General features: G+C 32.3%; 1 protein-coding gene across 7 annotated transcripts in view; it reads right to left on the reverse strand.

The window, feature by feature from the left end:
- Dmd (dystrophin) overlaps positions 1-22815 on the reverse strand; it is a 2062171-nt gene that overhangs the window by 856948 nt on the left and 1182408 nt on the right. For all 7 annotated transcript variants that reach the window (XM_071606751.1, XM_071606753.1, XM_071606749.1 and 4 more), the window contains one exon: positions 2992-3167. In XM_071606751.1, the coding sequence (XP_071462852.1) occupies positions 2992-3167 (176 nt within the window). The remainder of the gene's footprint in view (positions 1-2991; positions 3168-22815) is intronic.

Here is a 22815-nt window from a genome sequence, read left to right on the forward strand (position 1 = left end):
ATTATGTGTTAACAAAAATTTCTGAAAAAGGTTCAAGGAGTTAGAAAAATTAACTACAGTGATATAGTCATTATACACTCTCTATATGTATCTCATTATCACACTATTCCTCATAAATTTTTACAGTAATAATATAAATTTTAAAAGCATGAACAATATTTGAGATATATACAACTATAATATGATATGAAAATATCAGGATTTTAAAAGTTTTGCTACTATTACTGTGATTCAATGAGATTAGTGAAAACAAAGAGGTAATTTTTTTTATGTATTCACAATCATGGCACCCCTTTAATTTTATACATGGAACCAAGCTAAAGAACTTTTGTACACAGGTTTGCTTTCTTTGAACTTAAGACTTCCCTTTATATCTGATAGGTTTTCATTTGTATCTCCTTGTTATGAAGATTACTTTGGTGGAAAAACATCACTGAACTCATTACTATCATATCTAAACATGTAGATTTTATCCAGTAACTCTACTATGTAATTGAAGCAAGTGAATTTTCTGTCTTAAATTGCACAGCTAATTGACTATATTTTATACTTCATTTGCTTCCATCATAGGATAACATTGATGAATGTCCAATGGTATTTAAATATTTCTGAAAATTTTCTTTCTAGTTCTGATATGCTGCATTCTCACTGAGATAGGGTAAAAGTTGTGTAGCTAAAATGGCTCCAAATAGTTTTTGTAGACTTTTTGCTTAAGTTACCCACTTTCTTTCATGTATGCCTATGGACTAAGATATGTTAAATATTTCTAGCAGCTGTATATAAGTACCATTACAAATGAAGAGCACTTTTGGCAGGTCAAATCGTATCAAATATTTTACCTGTGCAGTAAATAATTTCTCTTTTCTTCTATCATCTACTTGAATAGCACTGAATTCATGCCATTGATTAACAATAGTTTCATGATTATAGCCCTCTCACAATTGTTAGGCTAACATATTCTTTATGAAATATTATTTTATTTATTTATACTTGGGTTGCTTTTGGACACATGGAAATAGCTGTGAGTACATTGGGAGAATTGACATTTATGTTTTATTACATTTTTACTCTTCATAAAACTTTAAATGATATAAAAATCCTGAGGCCACAAAACTGATCTCAGTGGAAATTTAAATATGCTAACATTTATTTTTAAAATGTAGCACAAAGTAGACAACTTTAAAAGCTGAGTTTAAAAACAAAAACCTCAAGGAAGCTGATCTTGACTTTTTAAAGCACAAAAGTGCAATATTTAATGTAGGTCAAAACATTTAAATAGGAGAGAATTTCTAACCAATTATTATAGCCAAATCCCTCGTGTAATTGACCTACAATTTGGATAATTTTTCACAATAGAGTCAGCGTATACCTTTTTCTTATAAAATTAGGAGGATCTAAATTTCTAGAGCCTATTTGGTAAAATAGGCATATTGTCTCGTCTTTATTCATAAATTAAAACTTGCATTTAGAAACCAATGACATAGGATTGAAACTTATCAAACTGTTTTATGCATATACACATATGCCAACTTGAAGCTCAACATTTTGTATAATTAATATGCACTAATAAAAAGAGTCAATGACATATAACAACATTTTAAAAATTCAGGTGAGAGTTATCAGAGGAAATAGTAGTATGCTCTATTCAAATACTATGTAGTAAATATTTAAAAATGAGAAACAACTTTATACATATTAAAGAAAATCAATCTTCCAATTTAATCAACTTTATATATTAAAGATACATATTTTTATACAATTATATTCAATTTTTCTAAATATTTTCATTTCTTACTTTACACCTGATTGAGCCTAGTTCAGAAATGACATTACACAGGTTTAAAACTGTTCATCATATAAACATATTAGTTATTCAAATAATGGAATACTTGTACAATTAATAGAAGGATTTCAATCTAGGAAAAAATATGTATGAATTTCCAAGAAAGAAGTTTAGTTACCAAGTTTGGGTCTTTATTTTATGTAGTTAAAAAAAAGAATATTTTCTATACCCAGATATAACATAAAATATATATTTAGATGATGCTATTAGTATTTAACTTTGGCAAACTTTGTGTGTATGTGTGTGTGTGTGTGTGTGTGTGTGTGTGTAGGTCAACTATATGTTTGTTTCATATAAGAATATGAACAATATCTACTTTTCAAATAATGCAACATAAGCAAAAATGGCAAGAAGAGGCAGGAAAAGGCAATGAATATAATTCCAAAACCTTCTTTCTAACACATCTTAACCAAAGATGTTCAGCAACGAGGTATCTTAGTCTTGCATATTAAAATTCACCTATTATGAACATGATAGGGAGGATGCAAGGGCTTGGCAATAGAACTGTTTTCATTGTTCATAACAATAGTCTCATTTGGTAAATAAAGGCCAATTTCTCCTTTATGAAATAAGAAACATTAGCATAAACAACTGGAAGCATAATACAACATTGCATTTATAAAATATCTATGCAACTGCAGTAGCATTCATTTGGCTTTCAAACCCTTCAATACACTCCAAGGTAAAGTTAAATGATGATTGAAAGCAACAATAATTTTGGGGGGTTTTGTTTTTCATTTAGATTTCAACACTTTTGGCCTAAACACCTTTTCAAGAATGTACTAACAAATGTAGTGAAACCTAAAGTAAATATTGCTTATAACCTTCTTTCATGAAATCTTTTTTCTTTTTTTTATTAATTTTTTAAAAATAAATGACTGTGGAATGCATTACAATTTTATTACACATATACAGCACAATTTTTCATATCTCTGGTTGTATATAAAGTATGTTGACATCATTTCATGTCTTCATACATGTACTTTGGATAATGATCTCTATCACATTCCACCATCCTTGCTAATTCCCTGTCCACTCCCTTCCCCTCCCCGCCCCTGCCCTATCTAGAATTCATGAAATCTTTTTTAAAGGACAGGTTAAATCACTCTGTTTAAAATTTAGCATTCCTATTTTATGTATCACCCTACCTCTTTTTTCTTTCTGCCAGCTGTTTGCAGACCTCCTGCCACCGTAGATTCAGGCTTCCCAATTTTTCCTGCAGAATACTGGCATCTGTTTTGGAGGACTGTTGAATTATTTCTTCTCCAGTTGCATTCAGGGTTCTGACAACAGTTTGCCTCTGCCCAATGCCATCCTGGAGTTCCTGTAAGATACCCAAAAAGGCGAAACAAAAATGAAGCCCCACATCCTTTTATTTGAGAAAAGATTAAACAATGTGTTACCACATGCAGTTGTACTGGGAGAGAAAGAAATATAAAAGCTCCATGTGAAAGTTGTTCTATGAAACTGACATGCCCACATCCAAAGAATACAAGACAGAAAGACACCTTTTATGTGTTAGTAAAAAAGTGCCCTCTCAGTTCAGCTCCAGTTTTTATTTTTGTAAGCTTGTCAGTGAGAGAATGTTATAATGTCCTACAATTCAATTAGTTGGAAAACTTTTCAAGAGCAAATTCGATTTCTTGTCCCCACAAAGATGTTCCATGGTTAATAGTCTATGAAGTGTTGTAAAATTTAAATACAAACCAAGTATTTAGTTTTCCAAGTGATTGTCGATATGAGAGGTTAAAAAAGAATAAACATAGTTTAGCCATAGTATTAAAAAAACTCTAGAGACTTTAAAATATAACAAATTACTATATTAAAAAGAAATTTGTGTCAAATTCTGTTTATAATTGTGTCAAATTAACTGTTTATAACTTATGTATGTTATCTTGCATTATAAGGTCACATAAAGCTGAGAATTAATTTCTTTCAGGGATGGCCCATCAAAAAACCTCTAAGGTAAAATAATAAATTTTAAAATAGTCTATAGCCACCAGAACAATTTTATGAGTCATTGACAGGGTCAATTTAAATATCTTCTACTTTTTTATCGTGAATGAAATTTCAAGAGTAACGTGTCAGAAATATTGTTTCACTAAAAGAGAGACTATTAAAACCAAGTACACATATAAATGAAAATGCCTTCTTACCAGTACATAAAAACAACAATCCCTCCTGATTTACCTTTTTGAAAAACATAACAGAATTTATAAGGCAATTAAAATAACACATGAGTAATCCGAAATTTAGAAATGAAATGGTACTTAAGAACTTGAGATACCTTCATATTTAAATTGTGTCCAAATCCTTATATTATTGAAATAATAATAAAATATGGAGAATGTTCTATCAGATATAAGGAAAATTATTGAATATTCTTATATTCCTCTACTCCTTGGTGCAGTATGAAGTTCATATCCCCCAGGACATGCTTAACAAATAAATAAATAAATAAATACATAATTTTGTAGGACAGAGTCAAGTCTCCCTTATACTCTCACTCCACATAACTTCTTGGCATTATTTTTTTTTACCATTTTCATATAATATTATTATTTTAATATTGGAACTTTTGTATCATATATCTAGCAATTAAAAGATTCCACAGATCAACAAATAGAATGTCAAGGACATGGTACCTTACAACAAATAAAAAGTATGCATAGTTATTGAACCCTTCACAAGCTGTTTTGACCATTATCATGAGATGTGTTCTAGTAAATATGTGATATTTCCTTGCTCCCAATTGACTTTGGTCCATTGGTTATATCCTAGTCTTTACATTTTGTCTACTTCAGAGTTGCATGTGAGAGTTACTGCTTAGTAACAGGGGTATCAGTCATAAAAAACTGTGTTTATATTCCTATTATATCATGAATTCCTTGAGGTCAGTTATTTTGTCTTACAATTGTGTCTTACTTCTTAGTACAATACTGTACCTGGTATATGGGAAGTTTCAGTAAATATCTGTTGAGTGTATAAATGAATCTGTTAATAAAGGAACTAGGGAAGGTAAGAAGAGAGAAAAGAATGGAGGAAAAAGGGAAGAAAGGAAAGGAGAGAGAGAAGGAAGGAAGTTCAATCTCATTATCCACATGGCATTATTTGTATTAATGAAATAGAGCACTTTGAAATTAAAATCCATTTCCTGATAACTGCTTTTACTTCTTGCTGAGGACAGACAGCAAGGAAGCAGAGAGTGACATGTTCTTTGGCTAACTAAATCTATATATGTATTTCACCTGATATTTGTTTCTATAAATTGTAATTATAACTGCTTCTGTGGGACCCACCAGTGGAGAAGCAATCTAACTGCTTCTCCCCAGTTTGATTAAACTACATAAAGTTAATTTTCTTTTCTTCTCTGTTCACCTCTTTCTTAGGTAGGCAGAGTATCAAATCTGGCCAGCCCAGGATCCAGACAGGCTCCCTAGTTGGCTGCCAGTAACATTAATACCTCTCATTGGGCCTCCTAGAGATTTAAAAATATCAGCATAATTCTCTAGGTTTTAGGCAGTATATAATCTAGTTGATTAGACACGGTGGTGAATGATAATTTATTAAATTATGTACAGTAGGATAGAGAAAGTATACCATAAACAGTAGATCAGAAGGGGGAGAATCTCAGTAGGAAGATGAACAGGAAAGACTTCTGGGAAATTATGAAATTTAAAGAATGGGAAGGACTTAGGCACATGGAGGTTCAGGGGCAGCAAGAGGATGGCTAAAGTGGAGACCTATGGTGTTCAATCTCTGTGATTTAATCAGGAGTATACAGTAGAATTTGATGTCAGTGTATGAGAGCATGAGTTTAAGGAAAGGTTCAGCTGTGGGTATATACTGCAGCCTGGCAGAGAGGACTTTGATTTTTATTAAGGCCTTTATAGCTAATTTGAATTCAATAGATAACAACTCAGTTTTTAAATATGGGAGTATAAAGTTTAGAGCTGTGCTTCTGTATAATTCTGAGGCACAGTGCAGACTAATATCAAGGCAGGGAAACATGCAAAATAGCTAGGACAGGAGTCTTGTAGATGATAATTAGGACTAATACTAGATTTGACAATGGAACAAAAAGGAAAGGCTAGAAATAATATGAACTGTTAAGAAAGAATTGAAGGGGCTTTGAGTATACTGGATCATGCAAGCATGAGTGACTGCTGAAATGGAGAAAACTGCTTAAAACACAGAAGTCATTGAGAAGGTTAGAGAAGGGAAAGAGGGCTCAAATGAGTGACCTCAATGTTGTCCAATATTTACAATGATTAACTCATACTTTTAAAAATGCATGGGGCACAAATTAGATAGTTGACCTTCAAACTTTACTGTGCACAATAATATCTTTAAAATCTTTTTAAATTGCAGATTATGATTTAATAGTTCTGTAGAGTGGCTGAAATTCTGTATTTCTAACAAGTTCCAAGGGGATGATGATACTGCTGGTCCAGGAGCACCACTACTAGTAATAAGGTGATAGAGAAAATGCCTAAGAGTCTTTGTTAAATAATCAAGGAATTCTTATTGCTGGTTACAAGGCTATAAACTAAAGCTGCTTCAGAATTTTTATCTTGGCCTCCTTGCACTGTATTTTTGATCTTAGCCTTTTACATTGTGGCTGATCGCTATGGTGGCTTTCATGACCCAATTGTACAGCCAACAAGAGTTTTATTATTTCTGTTACTCAGATAACAGAGAGAATTGAATAGCTCAGAATGAAGCAATAACTTAAAATTGTTAGATCTAAATCTCATTTATATAGAATCCAAAATTAGGCCTTTAGATTTTTTTTTTTTTAATTTTGTGAAAGAAGAGCCCACTAAATATTCTACTGCATTTGTGGGAGATTTAGTAACCAGGAGAAACATTTATAGTATATTGTCTACTGGGAGAGAATTTTCAGTGATAAAACATAAGGAAGCAAAATAATGGAACAAAACAGGAAGTAAAAATTTGCATGTGGTGTTTTATAGTTAGCCTCTGAGCCAGAAAATAGATAGCATTTGATTTACAAAAGTAAACGTAAAATCTCAATCAGCTTTGTTCATACAGTGAAAAGCAAAAATTAAATTTAATTCTATAGCTTTTAAATATTGTAAGCACTGAATTATTCATTACCAATGAAACTTTTAAGCTTTGATATAATATTAATATACTGTTGTCATAGGTATCCTTATCTATTTCTCTGGCAATTAACATCTAGTCTTAGTTTTAGAAAGAAAGAAAATCATAATTAAATCTATTGGATTATCCATCATAGTTAGAAAGCTTTTTGTGTTTTGATTCCAATATTAAAACATTCATTCTTAATAAGGAATGCATATCAGACTCCCCTAGGAGATTTTTCAAAACATAAAAGCCCAGAGTTCTACCCTAAGCCTTGAATCTCAGGGGGGTGGGGGAAGGAATGAAAGAAGGTGTACAAAACAGATTATAAAAGAAATGTAAGCTAGAAATGTGAAGAGGACAGGGGAGTAGGAGGAGTACTTTTTTTTAAGAATGACTGCATTATTCTTAACTTCTTTCATGGTTTTTAAATTAAGATGTGCTTCTAAATTGCAGAAAGTGACACTATTATATATCTAAGTCCATCATGTCTGGTCAAACTGGGTGAAAGAGGAAATATAGGCAAGGAAGGAACTGCTACATTTTTAGAGAGGGAAGGATATGAAAAAAAAAAGAAATGTATCTTTTATACAAAATTTTTTTTCATAAATTTTTGAAAAGTATTATTTGTAAAAATTTCCAAAACTGTATAGAAACACAGCAAATGGAAAATAAAATGTGACAGATGAAGAAAAGGAAAAGGAATGAGCTAAGAAACAGTTATGAGAAATCGTAAAATGACAAATTGAATGAGCATTGTAGGAGATAAAGAACTGGCAAAAATGTACAAACTAAGGGAAAAAGAGAAAAATAGGAGAGACAAAATATGATTGGGAGAAAAGATAAAGACAGAGGGAAATAAAGTAAAGAAAAATGAATCTTCAATGAACAAGTATATGTATGAAGAATTCAGTCCAAGAGTTTTTCTGTAACTCTGCTAGGAAATTATTTTGAGAGATCAATCATTACCTCAGTTTACAGACTGAGCAAGTAAAAACATGTAATAAAATGAACCTGTGGAGAGTTGTGAAACTGGCAGACAGTCACCAGGCTGTCTTCAGAGATCTTAATATGCATCAGAAAGTAACTATCAAATTTCATAAGATAATGAATTTTTGTTAGGAAGCAACACATATGGGTAAATACCCATGGGATACAATAAGGCACAGGGACAGGATACAGTTTAGTTCATCCATAGATTGGGTAATTCTGCCCTGATGGAAGACCTTCTGATACTGACTGAGCATCTGATGAGGACATTCATAAAGACTAAAATATGGCTAAAATTTGGAAATTCATGAGTTGGAAAGAACAAAAGAGGGGCAAGAGTGGAAAAATTAGTAATATATACATATGTGTATGTATATATTTTCATATATTTATATACATAAAGCAGGAAGATGAGAAAAAAGTGAAACATGATTCAAAAACATGGCAATCATTTGTTTAGATGTGAAACATTCTTTTAATATTCTTTATACTTATTATTTGAATTTTACATATTTATGGGGTATAATATAATTATATGATATATGTATACAGTGTGCAATTATCAAATCAGGGTAGCTAACCTTTCCATTTCCTCAAACATTAAAATGTTTTTTGATTATTATACAATAATTGTACATTTTTATGAGGAAATGATAAATTTTAGGAAAGGTTGAGAATTGCAGCAATCAGAATCAAGGCAGAAAGGATCAGAAAGAGGAGAACAAGAATTGGGCCTATTCATTAACTCCAAGATCAAGTGGAACATCCCAGCACAGAGGGAATGTCTGAAATACCTCCACATCTTCTTCTCCCCTCTACTGTTGCAACTTGCTCTTTTGTCACCTCCTACTTGCAAACTGAGTTAGCTCTAACTCCTAGTAAGAGGGAATGGATTTCTGACTTCTTTGTGGGACAAACTCTGATGTAGTCACTCTAAATATTCCTTCTTGCTGCAGGTCCTATATGAGCTGAAAAAGGAGCTAAGTGATCCTCCTCAAAATAGGGTGTATATAAAATACTTCTACTTAGTGTCATTAATGTATATATTAGACTTTGTAGCTGGAGATAAAGTTGTAATGAAGGAGTGTTTTCTACTTTTCACCATATACACTATGTCTCCAAATTTGAATCGTATTACAGATTCACCTTCTAGCTGTGGACCTGCAGATCCTTTACTAGAAATTCACAAAATAAATCAAACTAAAGAGGAGCAGTCTTTGTAAGTGAACAAACAGAAATAAAAAGCATCTCTTTAGCCTCTTCTTTCTCCTAGACTTATTGTGCTTTCATTTCAGTAAACATTTATTGTATCCCATTAATAAATGCTGAAATCATATGCATGCTTTTGTTAAGTTTGTCACAGGTACTAGAATTAGGAGTTGGTCTTCTTAGATTTCATCTAATGTTCTCTTTTTCCTACGAGGTATAATAGTAGATATGTTCATTGGTACAATTCTACATCTGTTCCTTATAATGTTTGCCATAAAAGAATAATAAGAATTCCTTCTAAAACTAGAATTAGACCATTTCTTTTCCAAAGCAGACATCCTGCTGATGAACTAAACGAAAATCATGTACAGTAGCAATTTATTTTAATGAGACATTTACCTAATATCAAATTACAAAGAAATTTCCTTTGGATGTGTTTATCTTATTCACATTTGTGATATATATGTTCATAATTATCACTAATAATGCACACCAAACAATAATAGTAGACACCAAAGGAATTCATTATGAAGTTTTCCAAGTACCACATAGTTTAAAAAGGTATTGCTAGCTTTTTTTTTTCCCTTTCTTTCCCATGAAATGATGCCCTGGGGTGGGGGAGAGGGGACAAAAAACTTCACAAATCATATATTCTTAAATTTCAAGCAGAGATTCAATGTAGTTTCAAAATAAAAAAAAAATATATGTTACATTTCTGCCTATAGGAATATGAAACTGGGGGCTTCATACTAAATCTGGCCTTAGACATATTCTTGAAGTAGACACTTGTTTAATAATTTGAATGCCTTTAGGTGGGGCATAAATGTATTCCACCATTCTCTAAAGGCAAATGAATAGTGTTAAGAAAACTGTTTTTATAAAGTACACAACTTTGCAAAGTGAATAGGTTTTAACATTGTTAAAAATCGAGTTAGCCCTCTTTAGGTTCACAGATTTATTCATTCCTTCTTGGTTTCTAAATCATTCATGAGAACTTCAGGGAAAATAACAGAATATTTAAGAGCTGTTTTTCTCTCCATTTACTTAAATTTGATAAAAAAAAAAAAAAAAACAAATTGGACTTTCTCTAATAAAAAAGGAAGCTCTTGTCCATAGCATGCTTGCTCTTTTATAACATGATCTTAGTTATAAAACACATGTTTGAGTCATATAATTCATTCTACATAATTCCTAGTGTGGTTTTGAATATATGAGAGATATTTCAAAATGGAACATAGTGCACATAACTAAAACTGACCTTTATGACAGAGTATTTGAAAGGTGACATAGGTCATTTAAAAATTATTTATTTGTCTTCCTCTTGGAGGTGTTTTTAATAAATATTATCAGTAAATATTTATATTTAAAAGCCACTTGGTAGGTACAGATTATGTATGTTTGTATTAAACCAGCAACCAAATTGTTTTTCTTAAAGCAAGGCATTTTGCATGTGGGATTGATTATAGACTGAAAATGATTAATTAAAATATCTAATTCATTGTTTCTGAATGGGTTCTGAATAGTTGCCACACTTATCAAATATGTTCACTCTGTGATGTACTTTTTATTGAGCACTTCCTATTGTCCATGGCTTGTGCTAAGTCCTGGTTATTAATGACTGCAGAAGGAAGAATGGATTGGAGAAACTCTGGAATGAAAGCAGGGGAAATAAGTAGAAAATATTATGGGAACTCAGATGAGGTATGATGCTAGCTTGAATTGGGGAGGACTGGGTTGAAATGGAAAGTAGATTGAACCAAATGATATTTTGGAAGTAAATAGAAAGGATTGAGCTATGCATTGAGTAAAGAAATGAAGAAAATATATCAGTTGTGTGCACTGGTCTGGAGCTTAGAAGAAATACTCAGAACAAAAAATATAACAGATTATTAACGGCAGAAGGAAATCTAAGCTTCCTGGTGTGGGTTTGGCTCTCAATGTAGGGGGGTTCTCCATTTTCATTCAAATTATTGTAAGAAAATTCAGAATTAAAAGTCATAACCTAAAAATATTTTGTGATTCCCTGAATATTTATGATAACCATTTAATAGGAAAATCAGGGTATTAATTTTATCAATACTATCCCTTTTATATCTACTATATTTTATTTTGATTTGCCAACAGATGGATAAATTAGTATCATGATGGGCATAATGTTGAAAGTTGAAAGGAGTATGATTCCCTCACAAATGAGAAAGAATATAAAAGAATATTATTCTCACAAAGCTGCTTGTACTTTGCTATCACAACTTCTACTCATTCACTGGTGAAAATCAATCGTCAAATATGATTTACAAATATAATGGTGCTATTATATAATAGATGAGGAAATAAACTCATGCCTTAAAACTTCATCTATTCTGTATTTTTAAAAATTAGTGTTTTCAGATATACATAAAAGTGGAATTAATTGTGGTATATTCATATATTTACAAAGGGTAATTTAGTAAATTTCATTCCACCATTCCTCCCTTTTCTTGTCCCTCCTCCTCTCCTTCAATCCCCCCTTCATCTACTCCACTTTCCCCTATTTTCATAGAATTCCCCACCATTTTATTACTTACTTTGGTCTAGCTTCACATCTATTTTTATAGAATTCCATCTGCTTTTGCTATACCACAATATAAAAATAACTGTTTAATATAGATAAATAGTTCAGTGCAGGTGAGTAGTGTCTCCAATGACATTTACTCTAACAAATAATTAAGGTAACTACTCTCTATATGGTCCTTTATAATGATAAATAAACTGCATCATCTCATGAACACAGAATTTTATGGGAGAGAGTACAGCAAGCAAATATCTATATACAATGTTCTGTTATGATACAACTATGGAGACTTTGAGAACAGGATAGAAAAAATTAATTGTGTAATCATGTGTGATTGTTGGTGTGTGTGTGTGTGTGCATGCGTGTGTGTGTGTGTGTGTGCATGTGTGTGTGTGTTTGGGGAGAGAGTAAGGAAAAAACAGAGAGGTTGTAGTAATTATGATTATAAATGCCTTGAGGACAGATTTTTTTCCCATTTCCTATATTATCAGGCAGAGTGTTGAGCACTCTTTAGTTTGATAATTGCTTGAGAAATGTGTTTTGATAAATTGAGCAGAAATCTAAGGAAGATATCACAGTCCCCTTGATTAGTTTCTCATTTGGGAAATGCTGAAAAAGTAAATTTTAGGGATATATACAACACCCCAGAATAGAAAAACACATGAAAGAATAATTGAGTTTTGTCCAAGTTTCATCACTTACCACAAATAACAAGTTATTAAGGAAAGGTTTAGTTTCTCAAGCTGTTGAGAATGGAAAGGCCCAGAAATAAGATAAAGAGGGATAAAAACAGATCTCTGTGTCTAACATCAATTAATTGACTTTAAGCATTTAGTTTAGATTACAGAATCCCCAAGATATTCACTAACATTCCACATCTAAGCATGTGGTGGGTATCAATAAGCCTTATATGTCTCTCTCCCAACTTACGAAGGAATTAAACATAAGCTACAGTTTTTATTCGAGCCTTAATTTTTGAGGTTAGGTTTTTTATTTTCTAACTCATTATCTTTTTGTATGGTAATGGAAATAGATGAGAAGACATTATCGCAAAAACAATTGTACATCCTTGTTGAGTGGACATTCCCTCTTCAAACTAAAAACATTAGAGACAAGAATTGATTCTTTCTCTGTCATTAGCATATTTGTACAATTTCAATAATCTTTACCTTTATGAATCATATACAAACATGAGGAATCTAAGAATAAACAGAGGATTTAAGCATGTCTTCTGTGAAAAATTCCACATTCATCCAAATGAGTCACTAAAAGTTTAGGGATAGCTATAAAAAGAGGTGAAAACTAATTATGGCAGGTTTGACTTCCTTAACAATCTAAATTGTTTAAAGGAAAAGATGCTATTATCACATGTAAATGTTTTCTAATTTTTTATCCCTAATGATGCTTCCCTTTTAAACTACCACTCAGCATCATTTTCATTTGCAAAACCTCAATGAAAATATTTTTCAAGTTTACATTAATATTGCCCCTGGAACTGCTCTCTCTTGTCTCCTTCACTATTTGAATGACATCTGCATTATCCTACCTACCAGGCTGGAAATTATCAAATCATCTATGTTTTATATGATTTTCTTTCTCCCAATCTAAGTTCTATCTTACTGAACCTACTTGTTCTACTTCTTGCTCAGTTGATTTCATCATCATCACTTTCCCTTTAGTCTGGGTGTCATTACACTTCATCTATGTTACAAATAAGTTCTCCTAATTGTTTTCCCTCAAACTGTCTAACTACTTAACATTCTACACATTTTTCAGATTAATCTTCCTGGTGGATAGTTATACTGGTGGATTTCCTGCTTGAAAATTCACACCAAATACTCAGTGCCTACCTATTACAGTCCAAATAGCTTAGATATCATTGAAAACCTCATAGAATACCTGAAGTAACCTTTCTAGGCTCCTCAAAAAGAGTTGCCAATTTTTTATTCACATATCAGTACAATTGGTCAACTGAATTTGAATGGGGATGCTTTGATCACTCCCTAGACTTTTACCCATTCTCTCTGCTCCATGATGCACGTTCTTATTTCTACTTATGGAATACTTTCACTCTAATCCTCTAGAGTAGGAACTTCATTACAGCAGAAACCATAGCTCTTTTTTCTCAAGCTAGTGCCTAGAAAATGCTTGCTACATGAAAGAGTAAAAAGTACATTCATTACATTGATAAATGAAAATGCAAACTAAATACTATTTTTCATATGAATAAATTCTTGTCTAAAAGTTATTTGTCCTATAAAATACTACCACACCTGGAATGTGTCTCATTTATGGTTATTTTCTGAATCTATAGAATAAACTTCATTATTTTGTTTGTCTTTAGTGCAGGAACACTGTCTTTTTTAGCTCTGAGTCTTATACTATGGGACTCAGTTTTTTGACTAAATGACTACATGAATTAATGAATCTTTTATTGTGTATTGTGAAATGGCAAGATTTGGGGGCATGCTGAAGGCATATCTAAAAGCATAGCAGATGTGACATAAATCACAATTAAATTATATTTCTGTATTTTTAAATACCTAGTAGGCTTCTAATAAAAAATTTAGTGTCAATGGTTCTGAAGAGACTATTGTTAGCAGCTGGTCAAAGAAAATTAAAATGTTCAGCACTTCATATTAGTGACAAGGATACCAATAATACAGTGCTTTTACAGAGCCAGTGTACTTTTTCCGGAGCAGGGACAATGCATTCCAATAGTGTATATAGAGAAAACAAAAAATAAAGGAAACTGAATACCAAAATATTTATGATTCCCAAACTCCTGGTTATACCAACAGTTAGAGTAGCTGGCACAAATATCCATGAGAGACATAACTCTGAGTTCAAGCAAAGGTTTATTGACACAGAATATCTGCCAGGCCACCTTTCGGTAAGATGCAGCAGCCAGTGTCATTTTAATGGAAACTTAAATATTTTGGATGAGGAAAAGTAGAAAGCTAGAATTGACTCTGGGTACAGGTGGTTGGGTAACAATAGTTTTTTTTGTGTGTTTAGGGACCTTGGTTGGGGTTATGGTAATGGGGTATCTTAAGGGTTTTTTTTTTTTTCATCATATAACTTTCAGTTTCTGGTCAAGATAGAGTCCCAGAACCAAGATGGAGTTACTAATGTTTAGGGACCTAATACAAATGACTTCAAAATCATATTACTTTCATCCAGTGAAAAGAAAGGCACAACCTTACACAGACATAATCTATGTGAATGGCAAATGGATACACAAAAAGATGCTTAATATTGTTAGTTGTTAGTTATCAGAGCAATAATTTTTGCTGATATGTGGAAGCAAACATACAGTAAGGGGAGAGGGGAAGAATGGAAGTTCAGTGGATTAAACAATGGAGAATGATGAGAAGAGAGGGGGAATAGGAAAAGGAAAGACTGTGGAATGAATTTGACATAATTTTTCACACATATGAATACACTGCAGTGAGACCCACCATCATGTACATCCACAAGAATGGGGTCCTAATTAGAATAAGATATATTCCATGTTTGCATAATTATATAAAATGGATTCTACTGCTATGTATAACTACAAAGAGCCAAAATCCCCCAAAATTTAAACCAAAACAACATGCTATTTCATATTTTGTAAGTTGAAAAGAATTAAAATCACTGACAAGATTAAAGTTTGAAAAGGGAGCTCTTTACCATTACTAGTATCATTATAAAATGTCAGAATCACTTTAGAAAAAATGTTTGGTAATATCTTATAATGTGAAATATTTGACACTGCCGCAGTCTGGCTGGGCACAATCAGGAGCCACTTGTCAAAAGAAACTAACTTTATTTTTAGAACCACACACGCCAAACAAAACAGCCTCTCAGGAAAAACCCTCAGAGCCTCAACTGCCACCACCGGTTTTCCACAAGCCACTCTCTCCCACACAAGCTTCTCTCCACCTCCCACAATCCTCCTGCTCTTGAGGCCGATTGGCTGGGTCACGTGGGCGGAGCCAAAAAGTCCCCCAATGAGCAGCTCCGTGGTCTGAAAGGGCAGGGAAACAGCCCAATGAGCATCACCGCAGAGGAGCCAATCAGCTAGATGTTGCTGGGGCCGAGGAGCCAATCAGCTAGATGTTGCTGGGGCCGCTGTGAGCCAATCATCAGCCGGCAGCTGGAAGTTTGCTGGCAGCTGGAAGTTTGCTGGGGCCCCTTCGGCTGTGGCTCTCAACAGACACAGTCTTTTCACATCCATGTATTATTCAAAATAAATTAAAAAATGTTCTCATAAAAAAACCTTGGGCACATGCTCATAGTAGCTTTATTCATAATGGCACCAACCAAAAAAACCCTGAATATCCATTTGAAGAAGAACAGAAAAATGTGGGCATATATATGTATGTATGAATGTGTGCCCACATGTATATTTTATTTATATATATGTTACATATATGTATGCATATATGTGAATGTTAATCAGCAATAAAAAGGAATTAACCATTGATGCTTGCCATACATGGAAGAATCTCAAAAAATAGTATACTGATCAAAGTAATAAATGTTGTATGATTCCATTTACATGAATTTAAAACAAAAAAACATAATTTATGGTGGTAGAAATCATATCAGTAGGTGCTTATAATAGCTGAAGACTGGCTGAAAGGAAGCATAAGGAAACTTTCTCAGGTGACCTAAGTGTTTTATTTTGTAATTGAGATGTCAGTTTTGTGAGTAAAAGCACATGACAAAATTGACAGATTGAGTGCTTAATATCTGTGAGTTTGCTAGTTCTATGGACATCCTCCTATATTTCCTCATATAATCAGTACAACCACATCCAGTAACAAAGCATAGAAAATATATCAGATGGCCAAATCTGAATATTACACAAACATATATTGACATGTTGAAATCATGCAGTAAATGAAACAGGTTCAAATTTTATATAAGAATAAGTGCTTCATCCCCTTGCAAATAAATCTATTCCATTTTGCCTCAATTAAACAAAACTAATGTTATTCTCATCTGCTTAACAGTGCTCACTTACACATTACCTTAGCTGTATCAACAGTAAGTACATCCAATAAAATTAAGTTCTTTCTCTCTTAAGTACATATAGACTCTTCATGTACAAGAATAGAACTGAGACCCAGGTTGATCTCCATACTGCAGAATTAAAAAGGTTTCACAATCTAAATCAGGTTACATGAGGACAGACTTAATGAACCAACAAGGATGGTATATTATTCTCCCTTTTATCTCCATACACAATAATCACATCGGATAATCTGTAAGACAAGTAAAGTGCCATCTGTCACTCAGGACTGTATGTATGTATGTATGTGTATGTGTATGCATGTAAGGAAGGGAAAATACAATGAGTCCATGATCTTAAATTCTAAAAAAGAAAGTGGATCAAAAAGACTGGGAGGTTTTTAAGAACCAAACTTTGAGAGTATGAAGGTGAATTGTACTAATGAATATAAAATAATGAGTGACATGTAATGAGATATGTGCCATTATATAAGGGATCCCCAAATGATGTCAAATTCTAGAAGAGTTTGAACATGGGATGAAATGAGGGACACATAAGCATAATATAGAACCACATAAGCTAAGAAGAAAAGTCAAGCCTGAAATGAATTAAGGTTTGTAACAATGTTAAAGTTAATATTCAGGGCCTTTTTATTTCTGTTTAGAAAAAGAAGAATCAGAAAGATGAAGGTTTACTGATTGGGCAGAAGGAAAAAAGTTAGGGATAGAGATGACACAGAAAGCAGAACTGCTTGGCTCCTTCTGCTTGTCTGCTCTGTCAAGGAGAATGTTCATCAGACTGGAAAAGGCATAACCGTATGAGGGAAATGAAGCCCAAAATAGGTGAAGGAATTTTAAAAGAACACCTTGCTGCTCTAAATGAGCTAAAATCTCTGGCCCCAGACCAATTATATTCCAGGGAAATGAGAAAGCTTGTACAACACAGTCCTAACCTGCTGTCACTGGTCTTTGAGGAACTATGTTAACACTGAAAATGGGCAAATGTCATCCCAATTTTTAAAAATAGGAAGAAGTCACCAAAGTTGCTTTCCATCTATTCCTGTTAAAGAGCATTTCTGGATGACTGAACAAAGAGCAAACAAATACTCATTAACAAATACAACGTGGAGGCAGCTAAATTGTATTTGTATGACAACGTGTTCATATGGTGGACAAGAGCTCCTATGTTTTGGGTTTAATCCGTTTTGCAGTATGAAAATTGGATTTCACATTTTTAACAACTTAAAAATAACTTATTTCTTTCAGCTAATAAAAATTTCCTCAGTTCCTAAAATGAGGTAACTATTTAACTACTTCACTGTGTTCCAAAAGAGCAGCATGATGTCCAATTGCTCACCATTGGAACAAGTTTGAAGTCCTCTGATAACCTACTGCATGAACCATTTTATATATTTGGCATGGCAACAATATGTTTGCTTTAGAAAAGAACGGAATAAGAAGAATTATAGGGGAGTTGAGAAATCTACATTGGAGGGAGAATCTTCAAAAGAAAAGTATTTTAGAGCTAGACTCTATGAATATTCAGAAAAAAATGTTAAAGGCAGTTTTATAAAATGACATGATTATTCATTTTAATTCATTTTATTTTGAATATATTTTCACAAATTAAGTAATACAGTTTTATAATCAGAAAGAAAATGCTGTTTATTTAGGAAGTAAATTAATATAATCTAACACAAACAAGATATTTTTATGTGGATATTTTACTCAAGAGCGAGAAAATAGATAAATTAATCTTTTCCAGTACTATATTTTAATCATTTAACTGCAATATTTTCAAATAAGGTTGTCTATTTTTATTAACAATGGTAGCAGCACTTGTAAGTTACTACCACAATTACTTAAGTAGATACTAAAGTTCCTTTATGGATATAACCATATGTGGTAGGCAAAATATATCCAAAAACATGAATAACATTTCATTTCTCAAGTAAGTTGTTAAGATCTTCTAATATCATCAGTTGATAGTTCTCTTTAATGGTATATTTCTGTATATTAGGTTTGAACAAATTAATGTGTACAATAAAAATTTCTAAAGATAAAAATTGTTTTAAAAGTTGTTAAAACAGTCATATTTTTGGGTTGGAGATGTCACTTAGTGGTAGAGCACTCAGCCAACATATACAAGGCCCTGAGTTCAATTCCTAGCCCTGCAAATAAGTAAAAAATAAAAATGCAAATCTTTTTTTTTTTTAAATGCCATGTTTTTAATTTACTTGATGCACTGTGGACATGGTGAGTTAAATCAAAAAAAAAAAAAAACAAAACAAAATAACAAAGAAACAAACAAACAAAACAGAGACAGCTGGGAGTAGTGGTGTACACCTGTAATATCAGTGATTTGGGAGGCCGAGACAGGAGGATCTCAAGTTCAAGGTCAGTCTCAGCAACTTAGGAAATTCCTAATAAAATTGGTGAGACCCTGTTTCAACATAAATAGAAAATATAAAAAAGGGCTGTAGCTCAGTGTTAAAGTGCCCCTGAGTTTAATCCTTAGTACAAATATAAAAAATAAAAACAGAGAGAAGAGAGGAGAACTTAAAATTTCAAGATGATATTATTTTAGGGAAATGACTAAAAATAGCACTAATTTTATTTTGCTTTATTTATTCATTTATTTTTGGTACTGTGGATTGAACTCAGGTGCACCTAACCACTGAGCTATATCCCCAATGCTTTATAATTTTATTTTGAGACAGGGTCTTCCTAAGTTGCTTAGGGACTTGCTAAGTTGCTGAAGCTGGCTTTGAACTTGCAATCTTCCTGCCTCAGCCTCCCAAGCCACTGGGATTTCATGTGTGGACCACTGTGCCTGGCTTGTAGATGTATTTTTGACATTCAGAATAGAAGAGTAATAGTATTTGTCATAATTTGGAGGTGTTACCTCAAAACTCTCACTCCATATCATCCTTTTTTGCATTTACCTTTCTGTTTGTTATTAATATAAAGCTTTATTCTTTATCTCCCCTGGTCCAATTTTTCTATTAATATTTCATTTTATAGTTTTGAAATTTTGTTATACACTGTCTCAAATCCTTTGTGGATTGAAAAAATGTATAAATCAATAAAGCCTAAAACTCAATTTGCTCCTTTAAATAAGCACTTCGGATGTTTTAATCAGCAAAAAAAAAAAAAAAAAAAAAAAAAACAAACAAACAAATAAGGCTAGCTTTATATTTGACATTTAAAGCAATATAATATTCCCAACATGAAAAAAATTGTAAGAAAAAAGAGGATAAGGATCAACCTGAGATATTTGTGATGCATTCCAGATTTAGTAACAACATACGAATCTATATATACCTACTCATCTCCCCAGTATACTCTTTTATTACAAATCAGCAAATACATTTCCCATATAGAAATACTGACAGTGTCAAATAGACCAATATAGAATAATGTGAATCAAAAGAATGAGAACTATAAACCCAGAAAGTTTCAAGATGATACAGAGAGGACCACAGCATCTGTAGATTGGGTTGCATGTTTTTGTAAAGCCTTTACATTATAATGTCATGCTGACATGATTCTTGATAATGTATTTAATGGTTAAAGTATGCATAGTGAACATTTTTGTAGAGCTTATTGAATCTAATTTTCTGTTTTCCTTTGAAACAAGAATGTGAATGATGCAATTTTGGTGTTTCTGTTGTTAAACTTAATGAAAATTCTGACCACTATCAATCAAATGGATCTTTTATTTTTTTGTTGTCCAAACAAATATGCTCAAAAGTAATTTATTTTTATTGAAAAATCCTCTACTAACATGCTGGAAAAAAAGCCACAAACAAGGCTCTAATTTCTTTCAGATGCACCTGCTGGCAAGATATACACTGGGAAGGAGTGGGTAAAGGAAGTCTGATTCTTACATTTATGGAATCTATGGAATCCAGCTTATGTAGATGAGCCAAGTGTTATACAAACGGACATATTTTTAAACTATCATGTTTCAGTAAATAATATTGGCCAATGTTCAGAAATGAATATAAGCACAATACTTCTTTCTCTATAAAAATAGAAGTTTGAATGAGACTTGTTTGAAATATTGCTGCAACTGTGTGATGCTTTCACTGGGGAACAGTAATGTAGAATGATTCGCCTCCGTGTGTTCTTTAAATAATAGGCCATGCTGTGATAATGACGGGTCAGCAAACCACATTGCATAGCATAAACTCAATGATATATGCAGGATACTTTTGTTTTCCAAGTATTTAAAAATCATTCTATTTTGAAGATAATCATATGAATTAGAACCAGTGTGAAAGAATCAACGTGGTAATAAGTTATTATAATTTATTTCAAGAAGAAAAGAATTCATAAAAATAGAAGTTAAGAATTCAGAAAAGAGCCATAAACATAAAAAAATTATTCTACCATTCTTAATTTAGCATCGGAAGGTAATTTGTTTGAATCTTTGCTTTTTACAACTGAGAATCAAAACCAAAATTTCTGCATGATGCTTTAGCATTCTTACTACATACCAGTGTTTTTTGTCTGCCAGTTTTAACAATATTAAGAAAGCTATGGTTACTGTAGGTATAGCTCAGTGGTAGAGCACTAGCCTAGCATGCTTGCAGCCCTGGTTTCCATCTCCAGGATTGGAAAGAGAAAGAAAGGAAGGAAGGAAAGAAAGAAGGATGGAAAAAAGGAAGGAAGAAGTGGCCTACTGTTTATCATAGATTAACTTGACAGAGCTCTTACATGCTCAAACACTGACATTTACATTTAAAAAATATTTTGTAGATGTAGATGGACACAGTACCTTTATTTTATTTATTTAATTTTTATGTGGTGCTGAGGATTGAACCCAGTGCCTCACATATTCTATGCGAGCATTTTACCACTGAGCCACAACTCCAGTCCTGTCATTTATATTTTAATTGACAATCAACATTAACACTTTAGCTCTAGATATTTATTTTTATTTAGAAATATTTTATTTATAAATAAAATTATAGTATTTATTTACAAGAATAAGCAGATTAATTAATTTGTTCAATAAATATCAATTGACTGTACTGCATCTGGCATACAAACAGCTCCTAACCTTATGACATTTGAATTTGGGTACAAAGGATAAACAAACATATACATACACAGAATAAATATAAATTGTGATAAGCATCATGAAAGAAAAGCATAAGGAACTGTAAGAGAAATGATGGATAAAAATGGCCAACAATTGAGATACTGTTAGAGTATGTTTTAATTTTAGATGAAAATGGGATATGTGCTTAAATGGGATATGGGAAAAGAATGATAGAATTATAGAATTAACTTCCTGATGGAGAAGATAGAATGTGTGAAGTCTCCTAGTCAGGAAAGAGCTTGGTACGTCTGAGTAAAAGGAAGCTGAAAGAAAAGAAGAATGACTGGAGCCCACAGTGAAGGGCAGCATAATATGATTATAAATATACAGATTCATGTACAAGTATGGTCATGACCAAAATTGGAATTGACTCAAATGCCCAAGAAGTAAGAATAATTCAGTTAATTATTTACAATCATATTTGAGATTTTTATATATCATTATAAAACAAAAGTAAGAATTTATAATGAATATTATTATTAAATAAATATTGGGAAAATATCAAGAAAAGATGGCAAATTTTATTGTATCACTCTTATTAACAGAAAAAAACTGAGGAAATATCAAAAGGTAGAAAGCAAGACAAAATCTGTTAACAGAGGCAATTTATGGGGAGAAAAACTGAGTGTTTTAATTTTTAAAATACTCATCTCCATTTTCCAAACATTTCTATGGTAAAGTTTAAAAATTATAAGCAAATATTTTAATACTTTTATTTGATTTGTTTATTTTTATGTGGTGCTGAGAATTGAACCCAGTACCTCACCCATGTTGGGCAAGCTCTCCACCACTTAGCTACAACTCCAGCACCATAAGCAAGTTTTTATTTATTTATTTTTTTTTAATGCTACTACCATTTGTCCTTTCCCAAATATTTTAAAATAAGCTTAACTGGGTCCGAAACACAAATGATAATACTACTGTGTGCATGTTCACAGGGAGAAAAATAGTGAGACAAAGTGTTTGAATCTTCATGGCTATTGAAATGGAGTGTGTCTAAAA

Source organism: Marmota flaviventris, chromosome X (genome assembly GCF_047511675.1).
Source record: "Marmota flaviventris isolate mMarFla1 chromosome X, mMarFla1.hap1, whole genome shotgun sequence".
Taxonomy (NCBI): Eukaryota; Metazoa; Chordata; class Mammalia; order Rodentia; family Sciuridae; genus Marmota; species Marmota flaviventris.